Raw genomic sequence first — 17,666 nt, forward strand, 5'->3', positions numbered from 1 at the left:
GGGTAGTGTATATGTTTCCATATTCTCTCCGTTCATCCCACCCTCTCCTTCCTCCCCACTTCCCACATGCATAAGTTTGTTCTCTATGTTTGCATTTCCACTGCTACCCTGAAAATAGGTTCATCAGTACTATCTTTCTAGATTTCATATATATGCATTAATATACGATATTTGTTTTTCTCTTTCTGACTTACTTCACCCTGTATAATAGGCTATAGGTTCATCCATCTCATTAGAACTGACTCAGATGTGTTCCCTTTAATGGCTAGGTAATATTCCATTGTATATATGTATCATAGCTTCTTTATCCATTCATCTGTTGATGGACATCTAGGTTGCTTCCATATCCTAGCTATTGTAAACAGTGCTGCAATGAACATTGGGGTACATGTGTCTTTTTCAATTTTAGTTTCCTCAGGATATATGCCTAGTAGTGGGATTGCTGGGTCATATGGTAGTTTTGTTCCTACTTTTTAAAGGAGTCTTCATATGGTCTTCCATAGTGGCTATATCAATTTACATTTCCATCAAGAATCAATATTGAAAATGACTCTACTACTAAATGCAATCTACAGATTCAGTGCAATCCCTATCAAATTACCAATGGCATTTTTCACAGAACTATAATAACAAACTTCACAGTTAGTATGGAAACACAAAAGACTCTGAATTGCCAAAGCAATCTTGAGAAAGAAGAATGGGGCTGGAGGAATCAACCTTCCTGACTTCAGACTATACTACAAAGCTACAGTCATCAAGATAGTATGGTATTAACACAAAAGCAAAAATATAGGCCAATGGAACAAGACAGAAAGTCCAGAGATAAATCTGTACACCTGTGGGTACCTTATCTTTGACAAAGGAGACAAGAATATACACTGCAGAAAAGATAGCCTCTTCAGGAGTGGTGCTGGGAGAACTAGACAGCTTTGTGTAAAAGAATGAAATTAGAACATTTCCTAACACCATACACAAAGATACACTAAAAATGGATTAAGACTGATTAATTTAGATTAAGACTTGATGTAAGACCAGAAACTATAAAACTCTTACTTACAAAACTCTTGTAAGTTTTGATTGGCCCTACCTGGCCTCCCTCTGCTCTGCCCTCCTGTCTTCATACCAGGGACTGCAGGTCCCTTTGTCATTCCCGGATTTATATTTGAAAAAGTTACAAAGCAGAAACCTGCCACTTTCTATTCAAGGACTCCCAAGTAATTGCTTAGTGTTTATTTCTGTTTCTTCTCCCAGTCTAAACCTGCCTATAGAATTTAATGATGCTTTAAAAACTGTTCTTGAGAGCACCAGCACCAACACTGTAGATCTTTCACATATTGGCTTTTGCTGATTTTTCCACTTCTACCCCATGTCATCCGACACTCATCCTTATTTTCCCCCCGTTTCTTCCTGATTCAGAAGTTGGAGGGACCAGTCAAGATCCGGACAGTTCGAGAAGCACCGACAGACTGTGTCTGCCCCCCAGGTAAGTGGATGTTCAATCCTTGATGGCTCCTGACTTCTAGAGACCTGGCCTTCTCTCTTCTGTCTGCTCAAAACTGCCAAAGCCATGGTCAAGAGAATCATCTCAGGTTTCAGGCTATCTATGGTACCTTGTGGATCATCCTTTCTTCCTACATCTTCGGCGGTAGGTGTGTCATACATATTCAGGCAAAATTAACTGACTTGGTTAGATAAGGGCAGTGGTATTGGTGAAGGAGCTAAAAACTCTTTGAGATGACTAATAATAAAGGCTCAAATGCTAGGAAAGTAGCAGCCATCCCTTTTTAAAGATGGAGAAAAAAAAGATGGAGAAACAAGCATGAACCATCCACACAGTGTTAACATTGTGTTCTTAGCTCTGTTTCAAACATAAGGGGGAAGATAGAGGGAATAATGGTAGAGGAAGAAGAAAGGAGCTGTAAACATGGTCTGATTTGTTCAAATAATCATGTTTCTTGGATTTTGGTGGTACAGACCAGGATGGCTGTGACTAGAAATGAGGATTTGTTGGTTCCTAGTCCGTGTGACTCAAATCCTGATCCATATTAGGTCTTCTGGTTGTCCTTATTAGAGTTCTGCACATATTATGATTGAGAATTTAGGGTGTAGTCTCAGCCCCACTGTGTTCAGGGCTTAAACTTATCCTCTTATAGAACAGTGTATAATACCAGTGAGTGAGTGAAAAATCATAACATTTCCCAGACATCTCACTATGCCAGACAAGGTGAGAGAACACAGGAGCTGAACCCAGGTGCCCTATTCCTTGCTATCGTGCCTTCCATTAGACAAATTGCCTGGCATTTCACCTGGCAATTTGAAGCATTTCACCTGGTCCAGAAACTAAGCTTACCTATGGTTATTATCTCCAGGTTGGGAGATGCCCTGAGATTTGTACAAAGGTGGACCTGTGCTGTGGAAATTCAGCCTCTGGGGACCCAGTGGGAGTTGAGCTTGAGCTAGCCTTTGATAGGAACTCTGAGAAGGAAATGGCAATCCACTCCAGTATTCTTGCCTGGAAAATCCCGTGGACAGAGGAGTCTGTCAAGCTACAGTCCATGGGGTCTCAAAGAGTTGGACACCACTGAGCGACTTCACTTTCACTTTCTTTCTGAGATTTTAATAGGACGGAAAAGGACATGATAAGTAATGACATCATGAGCAGATCGGAAAGTCAGAAGTTGCAATTCAATGGGGGAAAAAATTTCAGTTCCATCAATGAATTTCTGGCTGATCTGCAAAATGTATAAAATAATCCCTTTGTTCCTTCCCTGTTCTTTCTGAGTATTGTATGGATGTAAAATCATGTGAATTATGTAGATGAGATTTTTAAAAACTAGGAGTCACTGGGAATTCCCTGGTGATCCAGTGGTTAGGACTCAGCACTCTTACTGCTGAGGGCCTAGGTTCAATCCCTGGTTGGGGAACTAAAAGCCCACAAGCTGAGCGGTGTGGCCAAAAACAAACAAACAAACCTGGGAGTCTCAATGCATTTATGAGACTTAAAATCAGTTATGTGGGTTGTAGCCAGTGTTCTGAAATTTTGAACTAGCAGAGACTGGAATAAAAATACTGAGGTTTTTGTTTCAGCTATTTATATTTGCAGTTGCCAGTGTGAAATGGGTTCCTTGCTGTGGGTTGCTGACTGAAAGTTTGAAAATCATCGATACAGATGATAGATGGAGAGGGAGAAGGAAGGCAGTGAGGGGACATGGAGCTCCCAAATATATGCAAACCAGGTCCAAATCTTGGCCAGCCACCCACTGTTTGTATCAGTAAATGATTCCAGTACTGGAGTGGGCTTTGCAGGCTTTTTTGACGTTGTGGAGGAAATACAGGTCAAAGGCCAGGACCTGGAGGCAGTCTTGTGTCCTGTCTTCCCCCAGGGACTCCTGACCCACCAAGAAGGTCTCTTGTAAGAGCATGGAGGCTGAAAGCTGGTCAGACCATGGTGACCTGCCCTCCTCTCTGGGCATCACCATGCTGTTGTTCATTGTCTGAGGGGCTTGTGGCTGTACCCAGGCCATCCTGGCAGGTGAGGCCAGCATAGCCCAGGGGATGTGGCGTCAAGGCCTGTGTCAGGCTGCAGTGCACACCCATGTCCACATCTGCTTTTTCTCTCCTGTCATCTTGAGCTGGAGGATTGATCTGAGCCCTTCAGACTAGAACCTTTTATCAGTGTGAAACCCCATAGGCTAGCACATTCGCCTCTGCCATAAGAAGCACAAAGACCTTTTCCTCCAATACCAGAAGCCTTAACTCATTCCCTTTCTCTCTGGCTTTGATCTGCCCTCCAGAATTTGGCGTCTAGACACGGAGACCACCCTCTGTAACTTGGATCCCCATCTCATTTGAGATGCCCACGGATCCCCCGGGCCCCGTTTCTTCCCACGGCCCAGGGGACAGTGTAGTCTTTTGTCAGATCCTAGGATGCAGCAGGCAGATAAGCCAGGCCAGAGAAGGGGGCGGCTCTTCTGTGTGTATTGCCCATTGTGAAGTGGGTGCTCGGGGAGCTCTGAGGCTGAAAGGAGGGTAGGCTTTGGGCTGGAAGGTCAAGATTCTTCTCTTACTGGAGTCAGTGGTGGGATGAGTGGCTGAACTGTGCTCTGAACTAGCCTTGTGACCTCAGGCAAGTGAGAGGCCCTTGAACTCTTTGTCTATAAAACAATATAGCTGAGGTTGAATTGTGTCCCCCCAGAAGATACGTCCCAGTCCTAACCCCTGATCCTTGTAAATGTGACCTTACATGGAAATAGGGTCATTGCAGACATAATTAAGGATCTTGAGATGAGGTCATCCAGGATTTAGAGTAGGCCCCCAAACCAATGACGAGTGTTCTTATATAAGACACAGAGGTTTAAGCGATTTGAGACACGGAAACACCCAAAGGAGAAGCCCATGGGAAGATGGAGGCAGAGGCCAGAGTGATGCTTCTGCAAGCCCAGGAAAACCCAGGATTGTCAGCAGCCACAAAAACGGGAGAGAGGCATGGACACAATTCTCCCTAAGAGCTTTTGGAAGGAGCTAGCCCTGCCAACACCTTGATTTTGGACTTCTGACCTCCAGAACCGTGAGAGAATAGGTTTCTGTCATGTTAAGTCACCTCATTTGTGGTCATTGGTTGTGGCAGCCTCAGGAAACTAAAATAAATGGGACTATTAATCACTCTAATTATGAAGTTGCTGAGATGATCAAAATGTAAGGGACATAGGAGCTTCCTGCACCACCAGGTGTGAATCAGGTATGTGGGGCTGCCACCTAGGAGCCCCCTGGTGCTGCTGTTTCTCATACACCTGCCCCAGAAGAGACTTCTCTTCCTTCAGCAGAGAGCTCCAGGCTGTAGATTCATGTGGCTTACCCGTGTCCCTGGGGATTCCAGTATCTTCTTTTCTTATGTTACTATGTACTTAAATGTTTTAAAATGTGTTTAAAGTTTTAAAATGTTTATTTTTGAATAGGAAAATAATATGTGTACTACAAGTACTACAAAAGATTACATGTAAAACATAATTCCCCTCCCCTTTTCTGCCCTGTTTCTCCTGCTCCCCTTTCCAGGGGCCCTTTACCCATTTGCTGAGGTCCTTTTGAGCAGTCCTTTCCAACAGAACTTTCTGTGATGATGGAAATGTTCTTTCTCTCTGCTAATATAGCAGCTACTGCTAGCCACGTGGGGCTATCAAACACCTGAAATGTGGCTACTATAAGTGACGAACTGAATTTATAATTTTTGTTTTAGAATGGATAAACAAGGTCCTAATGTATAGCATTATAAATAAGCCCTAATGGGAAAGAATATAAAAAAAGAATGTATGTGTGTGTGTGACTGAGTCACTTTGCTATACAATAGAGATTAGCACAACATTGTAAATTGACTGTACTTAAATTTTACAAAAGCTTGTTTAATCTTAAGTTGCCACATGTGGCTGGTTGCTATAGAGTTGGACAGCTCAGTTTTTGAGGTCATTTAGATCCATTTCAGTGAGTAGCTCCCCTCTTGGTTTTACACAAATATGTTGTCCCTGTGTTGCCTTCTCAGTTTGCAGTTTCCCTCTGAGATGATCTGAATCAGTCCATGGATCAGAGAGCAATGCTGCCTCATTTTGGGTTAAATGAGGAATCCTGTCAGGCTTTGGGGCAGTCCTATGAGGTACCAGGCCAGTCCTCCCACCCCAAGGACATTTGAATTGTTTCCCATCCTGTGTTCTTACAGACTGTCTTTCAAGGAAGTGTTGGTGAAAAGGATGCCTGTTGTCTTGCCCTGTCCCCTGCCTTCCTCTTGCTCTGTACTGAAAGTCATCACAAGGGAGGAACTGCTGCAGGGCTTTAGGTCACTGTGCTGAAAGGACAGGAGCCCTCAGTCTGTTTGGGCTTTTGGAATTCTGGAATGTTGCAGGAAGGGCAATGGCAGGGGGTGACCCCAGAGTCGCCTCTGTTGGAGACTCGGGCACCACCTGGTCCCCACTGTGCTGTGAACACGTGAGCATCCCAAGGGATGGGTCAGGACTGGCACCCTAGAGCCTGAGAGGCCTGGATTTGACTCTAGACTCTGCCACTTGAACAGCTGCCATGTAGGTACGGCCTGCACCTCCTGGACATATGGACCATTCTGGTGTTAAAGCTCCTTGCGTTAACTAGCTCTTTTAATTATGTTAAAACAAAGAAACAAAGAGGAAACATATTAGCTCATACAACTGGAATGGAGAGGTTAGAGATAGAGTAGAGGTCAGGTATATCTGGGTTCAGGGGTTTCTCTCCATCTCTCAGTTCTTCCCTGTGTCATTTTCAGACACCATCTCCTTGGGGTGAGAAGGTGGCCACTAATGGCCCCAGCAGTAGATCAGACCTTCTGAGCAACCCCAGCAGGTAGAGCATTCCCCATTCTCAAAGATGGCAGCATTGAGGAATGGGGGGTGTTATGGGCTGAATTGTATCCTCCCCAAATTCATATGTTCAAGTACTTACCTGCCCCCAACCCCCCTGCAATAGTACCTCTTAAAATATGACTGTATTTGAGATGGAGGTCTTTAAAGGAGCAGATAAGATAAAGTGTGGCCATTAGGGTGGGCCCTCATCCACTAGGACTGGTGTCCTTGTAAGAAGAGATTGGGGCACAGACACTCACAGAAGGAAGATGATGTGAAGTCAGGGAGAAGATGGCCATCTACAAGCCAAGGAGAGAAGCCTCAGCAGAAACCAACCATGCTGACTCCTTGATCTCTGACTTACAACTTTCAGAATTGTGAGAAAAAAGATTTCTGTTGTTTAAGTCACCCAAACCGTGGTACTTAGTTTTGATAGCCCAAGCAGACTAATACAGGGAGTTATTGTTGCTGACTGGGCTTCCCAGCTGGCAATAGTGGTAAAGAACTGGCCAGCTAAAGCAAGAGATGCAGGAAACTCAGGGTTTGATCTCCGGGTCAGGATGACCCCCTGGAGAAGGGCATGGCAACCCACTCCAGTATTCTTGCCTGGAAAATCCTATGGACAGAGGAGCTGGTGGGCTATATAGTTCATGGGGTCACAAAGAGTTGGACATGACTGAAGTGACTTGGCATGCATTTGTTGCTGGGTACGGAGTTTACATTTGGAAAGGTGGAAAAGTTGTGGAAAATGGATAGTGGTGATGGTTATACAACACTGTGAATGCATTAAATGCCATGAAATTGTGCACTTTTAAGTGGCTAAAATAATTATTTCAACTTTGTCTATGTTTTACCATGATTAAAGAAAGAAGTCCTAGAGTTGATCCTGATTTGCTGGCTTGGGGCAGATGCCTCTCCCTGAACTAATTGCTGTGCCTGGAGAATGGGACACATTGATTGGCCAGGTGTGGGTCATGTGACCATTCTTTGACCTGAGGGCAGGTGGTGTGGGGGAGGGTTGACACTAGCAGAATCATGTGGGCTGAGTGGGAAAGGGTGGTTACCTCAAGGAGAATTAGGGTGCTGTTCTCAGAAAAAGAGAAAAGGGGTGTAGCTGGGTGGACACAAGTAATATATAACCACATTAGTCCTGCTCCTGGGGGCAGCTGGCCAGACGTGTCCAGGAGCTCCTCAGCAGGGACCCCGGGCTTGACAAGAGATTTGCCTCTACTTCAAGCACTAAGTCTTGTCCCTCTGTTGAACTGGTCCAACAGACAGTGCGGCTCTGTGATCAAACACTTGAATTTTGGACCCAGACTGCCTGATTTAAATTCTCTGTCCCTTACCAACTCCATGACTCTGTTGCTTCAGTTTTTCATTCTGTGAAGTGGGGTTTCTAATAGTACCTACCTCATGGAATCATGCAGGACTGAATGAGCTTGTAGAGAGTTTGTAACAGGGCCTGGCACTGCTTCCTGAAAGTGAGTTGGTGGTTAGGAACCCAGATCCCTTACCCCCAGGCCAGGCCAGATCCACCGTGCGCAGCCTCTTACCTTCCTGATTTTCACCCGTGTCAGTCAGGGCTGAAAGATAGGGAGAAGGCGATTCAGGGTTGGCAGTTGGCTGGAAATATTCTAGAGGAAACAACAAAGGTCTGGCAGACTTTCTTGGCATGTTCTTCTGGGACGTGGTGAGAAAATGGTAGTGACAGAGCCCAGAAGTAGGGAACTGGAAAGGAAAAGAAAACCTGTGGCCTATGAACTCTTGTCAGCCACTAATGGCGTATGGAAGACCTCATCGTGCCAAACATGGAGCTCTGTCCAGTTTGCACTGGTTTTAACTGGGCTCAACCTGCCCTGGAGAGTATTAGGAACTTTTCTGAAAAACAGTTAATAGTTTTCATTTCCTTTTTGTGCCTTTTTGTGTCCTTGCATCATATCCCAGAGGTATGGCATGTGGTTTCCAAATGACAGGCACTGCGCTTGCAAGTGTAGGGTGACTTTCCAGAAATTAATAAGCAGATTAATCAGAGTTAGAAATCGGCTGGTCTGTGAAAATGTTTGGAAGTTTGAGCAGAGGAATGAAACTGCTTAGGAGAGCATGAAGTTCAATGGGGAAGTGATACAAAACCTGATACATTCTATGGCAAATGTCACACGGCAGAACATAAATGGTCAGAGTTACTCTGTTCAGCCTGTTTACTGTATTAGTTGGTTTAGGAACTTGCTTACTGTGTTGCTGCTGCTGCTGCTAAGTCGCTTCAGTTGTGTCCGACTCTGTGCGACCCCATAGACGGCAGCCCACCAGGCTCCCCCGTCCCTGGGATTCTCCAGCCAAGAACACTGGAGTGGGTTGCCATTTCCTTCTCCAAAGCATGAAAATGAAAAGTGAAAGTGAAGTTGCTCAGTTGTGTCCGACTCTTAGCGACCCCACGGACCGCAGCCCACCAGGCTCCCCCGTCCGTGGGATTTTCCAGGCAAGAGTAGTGGAGTGAATCGCCATTGCTTACTGTACTTTGAAGCAAAAACTTGCTATCCCCTTTGAGTTATTTCTTATTTATAGACTTCTAAAAATGATACTTTTTTTTAACTTGTTAAATCCTCATTGACTTGTGTTTATGGTAAAACTAAGTAACTTAATGGCAGTTTATCCCACTATTCACACTGTACAAAGTTGAAGAAGATAATTTGTGTGTCTGATTTTTTTTATCCCGCCAGAATTCCCTGGAGAATTCATTCATTTGTTCGTTCATTCATCTCTCTCTACCCCCAATTTTGTGTTTGTCCTATGGGTGATATTGACTGAGATTGTTACAGGACTTGCAGACCCAGTTGTTAGAGGAAAAAAGTCCCAGAGAAATTAAAAGAAGGGAGAGATCACCTCAGATCAAGGAGACCTGGGGGATAGATGACAGTTGGGCAGGGTTTTGAAAACTTGTTGGCATCTTAGCCATCTAGGATTGGAGACACATTCCACAAGGTCTGGCAGCCTGAGCAGAGGCTGAGCTCTGGGAGTGTCAGGGAACTCTGTTTGGTTGGAGGGTGGTGAGGGTGGGTCTTGATTTTGGAGGGATGTGGGTTTCATTCCATGGGAGATGGTTGAAGGTGTGTCAGGAGAGTCCAGCTTTAAGAGGAGGACTATAGAAACAGCATGGTGGATGAGCTGGGTCTCATCACCCACCGAGAGGGTGCTCAGGATGAGGCTGGTCTTGTCTTGCTGCCCAACGCATCCCGAGCCTAGGACAATGCTGGAGTATGAAAGAGGGATGATAAGTATCTGCTGAATGACTCCCCTGGAGGAGAGGTCATGAGAACTTGAATGAGGGCCATGAGAGTTGATGGCAGGGAACAGCTGTGAGAGGCACTGGGCCATGTGGTGGACAGAGCTCACAAACAGGATGGATGGGCACTGGAGGGAACAAAGATACCCAAAGCTTCAAGCCCGGGGGAGGGAGATATCCTGAACAGAAACAGGAAATCCCCAAAGAGGGATTTAGAAGGGAAGATGATAACCATAGCTTTAGACAGTGATCTTATGAAACCAATTTGTAGATCCACTGATGGATGGAAGAAAATAATTAGAAGTCTTCTCTTAAGGCATTGTCTAGCCACTCTGAACCTATTAATTATAAAATATACTGTGTCCTATAAATAACGGTCTTGAGGTTTAGCCATGTAATGACCATTGGGATTTGAAGATTTTCTATGACCACTAGAGGGAGCCCACTATATTCATTAAATTCTATAGAAATCTAATAGGATTTTTTTTAAGGATAATTAATGTTTTAAAAAATATATTAGAAAGTACACAAAACTCAAACCAAGGACAGTGAAATACAGAGTTAACCTTTCACTCTGGTGTTCTTTTCCTACTAAAACGGAAGATGGTTGAGAATTTTCCAGACTCCAGAACCGAGTGGTGTGTTGTTGATTTCAGGTGATGTTGATTATATAAGTGGTAAAATAGCCACTAGCAAACATATTCCTAAAATAGTCCCATTCGACCAACATTTATTGAACACGTCTTGTTTAAACCCAGTAGAGACTTGCTGAAGCTGTGGGAAGACGAGCCTGCAAGTGTCTTGGCCATCTTGGCCAACTCCATGCCAACTGTTGGATGACAGGTGTGACTCTTCACTCTGTGAGGTGTCATATAACTTTGTACATTGGGATTATTAAATGTCTTGAATATCAAGAGCTACGCACATGGCGGGACTGCCTTTTCCCAGGGGTGAGTTCGATGCAGTCATAATATTTCGTTTCTTAGTTCTCTTCTTATGCCAAAGTATATTCCACATGGACTGAAGACTTAACTGTGAAAAATAAAACCATGGAGGGCAAGACAAAAATACAATGGGTCACTTGTAAAAGCTGTGAAGTGAACTAGACTTTATAAGCACGGTACTGAAGTCAGAAACCACAAAGCAGCAGTTTTCAGCCAGGGATGACTTAGCCTTTGGAGGATTTTGACAATGTTTAGAGACATTTTTTTATTTGTCTCAACTTGAAGGGTGCTACTGGCATCTAGTGGGTAGAGGACAGGAAGGCTGCTAAACATTCTACAATGTACTGGAGAGCCCCCAACACAAAGAATTATCCCACCCGAATGTCAGTGGTTCCAATGTTGAAAAATTCTGCTATAGAATACATGTTTTCTTTAATGTTTTAAGCTTAAAAGCTTAAATTTTCTGAAAGAAGATTTAAATTTAAATTTTCTTAAACAGAAAGAAGATTCCACCTTAAAGTTTAAAGATAAATGTAAGCTGAAAAAAATTCAGCGCATATAGCAAGCACATTGCTAATATTCATGAACTATAAAGCACTTTTGCAAAAGAATAAGGAAAAGCCAAGTATCTTAGTGGAAAAATGGACAAAGGATATGAGTAGGGAGTTCCTAGTAGGAAAATTACAAATGCTGGCACTTTCCTTCAGTGAATGCTTCTGCAGAACGTATTCTGCTCATGAATAATTGAGGAAATATATAGTAAAATGAGATGTTAGTTTTCACTGATCAGATTGATAATGTTTATTTGTTTCAATCTTTCTGGAGGACAGTTTGGCACATAAACAGCATTTTTAAAAGCACAAACTTTTCCCAAGCATTTGCACTTCTAATTTCAGTATATACACTGACCATTGTACTTGGGTGACAGTGATGTTTATCAGAGCATCACTTACAGTAGCAAGAATGTGGAGAATAACATTCATAGCCCTTTATAGGGGAAAGATACCCACAGCATTTCAAGAATGGGGAGAAAACTGAGGATAATATCACAGTGTGAACAGTGACGATCATTGAGTGATTAGATTTGAGCATCCGTTACCAGCATAATCAGGAACAAAAAGCAAAACAGCTGAAAGGTATTCATTCAAAAAGCAAAAACAGTTTGTTTCTGGCCCTGGGCTAGTCACAGGCCTGTCCAAATGTGTTACTGGGTCACACCCATCCTGCCTACCTCATCGTGTGCTGCGGTTGTCTCCTCGACCCAGGGATTGAACTCAGGTCTCCTGCATTGCGGGTGGATTCTTACCAGCTGAGCCACCAGGTAAGCCTAAGAATACTGGAGTGGGTAGCCTATCCCTTCTCCAGCGGATCTTCCCGACCCAGGACTTGAACTGAGGTCTCCTGCATTGCAGGCAGATTCTTTACTGGTTGAGCTACCAGGGAAGCCTCCTGGGAAAACAGCCCCTGTCTTATTTAATGTCCATGGTCCACACAGCAAGATACCTGGAATATCACAGGTGCACCAGAGGTGTTTGTATTTAATAAATATTGTATTACTAAAGGATCTATTAAAGCAGAAAAGTGTGCGTAGACACTGGTTATTATAGACACCCATGGGGAGTGATGGACAGTTCATCTTCTGGTGTAAAACAGACTTGGAGTTGAGTCCTGGATCTGCCATTTAGTGCTGAATGACCTTGGGCATGTTATTTAACCTCTCTGTGCTTCAATTAGCCACTCTTTCGTATTGATACCATAATCCTAAAGTTAGAAGGTAGTTATTTGTTATTTTATTTATTATTCATTAAAATGTATTTACCATGTTAGATTTTGAGGACACAGTGGTGAACAAGACAAGGTCTGTGCCACATAAAATTTACATTCCAAGTGTCATGGATGGGGTGGAGGAGACAGACAAATAAAACAGATAAACTTACAGATAAATGAGATAATTCTGAATTGTGATGAGAGCTATGGAGGCATGGACCACGTGCTTTAGTAGAGGATGCAGGTGGGGCTGGTGTTGAGATTTTCTACTTTAGAAAGGGAGGTCAGGGAGGCCTCTCTGAGGAGGGAATATTGATGATAAGATCTGCATAAGGAGAAGAAGCTAGGCATATCTTGGGAAGATATCCCAAGGCCCTAAGAACAGTGATTTGGTTCTTAGGTAGCCCAAAGTTTGGGGTGTCTTCTGAGGGTAGGGAGGGGTCAGTGTTTGAAGCAGGCAGGGATGGGCGTGATGAGTATGCAGTAGATGAGTTTGACCCTCTTGGCCTCAGAGAGTGTATATTTCATCCAAAAAGCAGTGGGAAATCATTGCTGGGTTGAAATAGAGAGGTGACATTGTCCAGTTTATGTTTTGAAAAGCTCAGGCTGATACAGAGGGGAGAATGTCTTGGAGGCATGCCTGAGAGGAAAGTAGGAGCAGAGGAAGTGGGGAAACTCCAGGGAAGTTATTGCAATTGTCCAGACCAGATGAGGGCATGGTGGAGGTGATGGAAAGACACAGATGGAGTTGGTGTGGATTTTGGAGACTACACTGAGAGGACTTAGAGGTGGACTGAGTAAGGAGGAGTGATTGGGTGACTCCTAGCTTTTGGATGACACCCAAAATTTTTGGGCAACTCAGTGGTGCCATTTGCTTTAAAAGGGGTGAACAGAATGAGGACTCTGTTCAGATCTGTTCATTTTGATGTGACTAGTGGCCATCGTAGAGGAGATACACAGTCAGCTCTTGGATTAAATGACACAGCAAAGGTGGAGGCAGCAGCACAGGGCCTCACTTTGAGTGGGCATGTGTCACAGTGTGCTGACTCTGAACACACATGGATTTATGTGAAGATGGCCTGGGCTGCAGTGTTGTCTTAGCCTGAAGTCCGGAAGATGTCTTTGTTCCTTACTGTGTTAGTCAGCGTTCTCCTGGGAAACAGAACCAATAGGATATGTATATCTATCTATCTGTTTACTGGCCTGCCCACCTACCTACCTATGTAAAGAGACTTTTTTTTTAATTTATTTTTAATTGAAGGATAATTGCTCTACAATATTGTGTTGGTTTCTGCCATACATCAACATGAGTCAGCCATAGGTATACATATGTCCCCTCCCTCTTGCACACCCCTCCCACCTCCCACACTTTCCCACCCCTCTAGGTTGTTACAGAGCCCTGGTTTGAGTTCCCTGAGTCATACAGCAAATTCCCATTGGCTATCTGTTTTATATAGTGTAGTGTATATATTTCTATGCGCCTCTTTCCATTCGTCCCACCTCTGCTTCCTCCCCGCAGCCCGTGTTCACAAGTGTGTTCTCTGTGTCTGCAGAGAGACTTATTTTAAGTAACTGGTTTATATGATTATAGAGGTTGGCAAGTCCAAAATCTCTAGGGTAGGTTAGCAAGCTGGAGGCTCAGGAGAGCCCATGTTCTGGTTAGTATCCTAAGGATTCTCTCTTCTTTGAGAATTCTCTCTTTTTGTTCTATTCAGATCTTCAACTGGTCGAATGAGGCCCACTCATATTATGGAGGGCAACCTGCTTTACTCTAAGTCCACTTGTTTGAATGTTTATCTCATCCAAAACTATCCTCATGGGGAAACACCCAGAATAATGTTTGGTCACATATCTAGGCCCTGTGCATTCTTCCTCTTCTCTCTAGCCAATCAGTTCACTTATCCTGCTTCCCATGTATTTAGGATCAAGTATGCATTCCGTAGGAGAAGGCAATGGCACCCCACTCCAGTACTTTTGCCTGGAGAATCCCAGGGACGGGGAGCCTGGTGGGCTGCCATCTATGGGGTCGAACAGAGTCGGACACGACTGAAGCAATTTAGCAGCAGCAGCAGCAGCAGCATGCATTCTGTACCTTGGCATTTGTCAATACGATTCTTGCTTCCCTTTCTAGACCCATCTCTCAAATTGTATCACTTTCCTAAGCCTATGGAATGTGTCTCTCAATCATGCCATTCACTTGGAACCTGCATGTCATTCCTTTGCTTAAAAAATGTCTCCCCTCCTAGCTTTTTACTGGAAGAATCCATATTCATTCCTCATGGACCAGCTTTGATCTTCCCTCTTCTGAGAACCTTCATCTTCTAAGCAGAATTAATTGCCCCCTCCTCAGTAATCTGACTGTACTCTGGGGACCCCCTCCAACAATTCCATATTATAGTTGGGGTTGCTTCACTACCTGTCACCACTGCTGCCCCAGCCTGTGAAACTCTAAAAGGCAGGTGTTATATTCCATCTTCCCCTCACTCCTGCCACCCCCAGGATCATAATAGATCTTCCACTGAGTGTTAGATGGGGGTGGGGCAGGGGAGGAAGGCCAAACGCAGCTTTTACTATGGGAACACACAAAATTCAGCTCATATTATAAATACATTTAGGTGATTTGTGGAGTGACAGTGACAAGTCTGTTAGAGAACTGTTACAGAGAAGGGGCAATAAAAATTTATAAATAAAGCTGCCACAGCCAACAATATCCTTCTTGAATTCCTCACTGTCCAGGAACCAGGCGATCCTATAAGGGCAGCTTCTCAATGCCTGTGGGGAAGCCCATTGATGGGATGTCCACCCCCTTCTTATTTTTAGACTTTATCCTGACTCTCTTTCAGTTTTTCTCATGCTTTCACCACGTGACTTTTTTTCTTGCTTATCTTAGACTTAGTTCTAGCCAGGGTGCTCTGCTGAGTTCTGAGTTGGCCCCAGGGGCCAATGATTGGGTGATTAAAGTTATTTGCAATTTGGTTGGGTGCTGGCCAGTGTCCCTTACCCCTGAGTCAGATCCGGTCCTGCCAGCTTGCCTTGGGTACTTGCTTTCTGTGTCAGAAATCTATTCCCTACAGGGAAAGAGTTTGAGAATCTCCCTGAGAAGCCTTCTTAACCATTTGCAGCTAACGTTTCTTGTACATTCTGTTCCAATCCCCAGATTGCCTAAATAGAGCAAGCTTTGGAAACTGTGTAGACTCAGTCATTCCCAGCCTCCTCCCGAGGTTGGAAGGCCTAGCCTCTGAACACGTATGTCTCCCTGAATTTCTTCTCTGTCCTTTGGCCACTGAGCCTCTCCCCTTTCCCTCTTGCGGCTTCACCTAGCTTGGAACCCCACCCCACCCCCATGTACCATCCTAAAGCTCGGACATACACAGCCTTCTGGAGGTAATGCAGGCATGCTCTGCCATGAACCTGGCACCGGTTGGCCTCAGCTTACCTGCCATCCTGGTGGGACTGATTGAAGTGGGTGGCATGGACAGAAAGAACTGCCCTTGCTGAATGGTACAGATAGGATTAGCTGTGGCTGAAACACATGGAAATGTCCCTCTTTCCCTGGTCTCTTAGTTCGGCTCGCTGTGTCCCACTCTGCTGCTTGCATCATCATTTCTGTCCCTTTATAAACTTGTCTCGGGGGCTGAGCCCTGGAGTGAGCCCCCAGGCCTGACCAGCCATGGGATAGGCAGCTTCGGAGGGTAAATAACCAGCTTTGTAGGGTCTGCATTGTTCTGGGGACTAGAGATGGGGGAAGGAGGCTGGATGGGTGGTGAATGAGATCGTGTTCTCTGATCAGTAGCAACAGAAATCAACACAAACAGATTTAGATCCAAAAAGAAAGTATAGGAAGAAGTGCAGGAGCTTACAGAAATGAAATGTATGCTGAGGAAGGAGGCTGGGAAAGCACAGGATGCAGGGCAGCTCTGGGAATCCAGCCAGCGGGAGCAGAGGGGCAGTACCCTGGGGGTAAGAGGTGTCTTGGATGTGTCTGTATCAACTGTTTTTTTGGTTTATCACTCTGCCTGAGGTTCAGGGTCTCGCAATAGAGAGCCCTCCTGGGCAGCCCTGACTCCTGTGTCCAGCCTGGGGCTTCCAGATCAGGGTTGAGAGGTAAGAGCACCTCCCCTACAGGTGCCAGGGTGCTGCACAGTGTAGGGGAGGGGAGTCTGGGTTTGATATAGGTAGCCTTGGCTATGAATGTCATCTGTGGCCACCCACTGGCTTTGTGAACTCAGGTAAGTGATCTGATTCTTTAAACTCTCCATCTCATTGTGTGTAAGATGGGAAAATATTATGTACCTCAGGGGTTTGTGCTGAGGATATACTGAGACAAGTTTATGTGGAAGTGTTTGGCATATCCTAGGCATCTCGTAATGTCTGTTCATTTATCCTTATGGAAAGTGGTCTGTGGTGCCCAGGGGATGAGAGTCAGACACAGACCATTATTACAGGGCAGGGGGTACTTAGTAAGTAAAGCCAGCTCTTTCCTTTGGTTGCTTCCTCCACAGAAAAGAAAGACATTTTTGCTTAGATTCTTGGTTCATTTAGTGTCAGAATCCTCCAGCAAACCTTCTGCTTGAAGATGGAGGAAGAACAACTCCTGGCTCCTCCAGGAGTCCTTGTACTTGGGATTCCTTCTGTTGCCTTGTAGATTGTCAGCAGGTGTCTTGGTAAAGTCTTTTTCTCTTGGGTGGCCCTGAGGTTTCCTTCCCGATCCTCTTCTTCTCTGCTCCACTGTTCTTTTTCATTTTTGTTTAGTCCTGCTTTAGAAATAGCTTTAGAAATCACAAGGTTGTGATTTTCACAACATGATCAAGCTTGAGGTGTGTGTTATCTGGTCGTTTCTTTAGAAGTAGCCTGTGTGGCCCACTAGCAGGAGAGCACAGGAAGGGCTTCAAAGCACTGGAGGCTGAGGCTCTGAAGGAAATGGGGACTCTAAGGAGCAGCCCAGAAAACAAAAGATGGTGTTGAGGAAGGGCTGGCTCCCCCATCGGAAGTGCACACTCCTGCCTTCATGGGGCATTGTGAAAAATGTACTTTTAAAATGCAGAGATGAGACCATATGTGTCCCTGGGTCGGTGAGGGCAGTGGATGACCCGTCGGCAGAGCAGAGAAGGGGCTGTACCACCCTCAGAAGGACTGGATGGTGACTTTACCCCTGGGTGTCACCCCCATCCTTGGCACTGCCTGCCCCAGGGGTTGGGGTAAAGACGGACCGTGTTGGCCCAGGTGCTTGCAGAAGGGTCAGCTGTGCCTGGGAGCAGCGGATTTATTAGCTATGACGGTGAGCTCACAGTGCCCTGTGGGAAGGGGGCGTGATCT

The 17,666-nt window shown here is 44.9% G+C and overlaps 1 protein-coding gene and 1 non-coding gene across 2 annotated transcripts in view; both read left to right on the top strand.

The window, feature by feature from the left end:
• The window catches only part of COL23A1 (collagen, type XXIII, alpha 1), a 381,517-nt gene that overhangs the window by 5,691 nt on the left and 358,160 nt on the right, over nucleotides 1-17,666 (top strand). Inside the window, exon 2 of the mRNA XM_010846641.1 lies at nucleotides 1,417-1,483. Within this exon, the coding sequence (XP_010844943.1) occupies nucleotides 1,417-1,483 (67 nt within the window). The remainder of the gene's footprint in view (nucleotides 1-1,416; nucleotides 1,484-17,666) is intronic.
• On the top strand, nucleotides 2,852-2,924 carry TRNAK-CUU. Its single transcript has one exon. It is a non-coding gene; the product is annotated as a tRNA-Lys (tRNA).

The sequence above is a fragment of the Bison bison genome, unplaced genomic scaffold (genome assembly GCF_000754665.1).
Source record: "Bison bison bison isolate TAMUID 2011002044 unplaced genomic scaffold, Bison_UMD1.0 scf7180017864238, whole genome shotgun sequence".
Classification (NCBI taxonomy): Eukaryota; Metazoa; Chordata; class Mammalia; order Artiodactyla; family Bovidae; genus Bison; species Bison bison.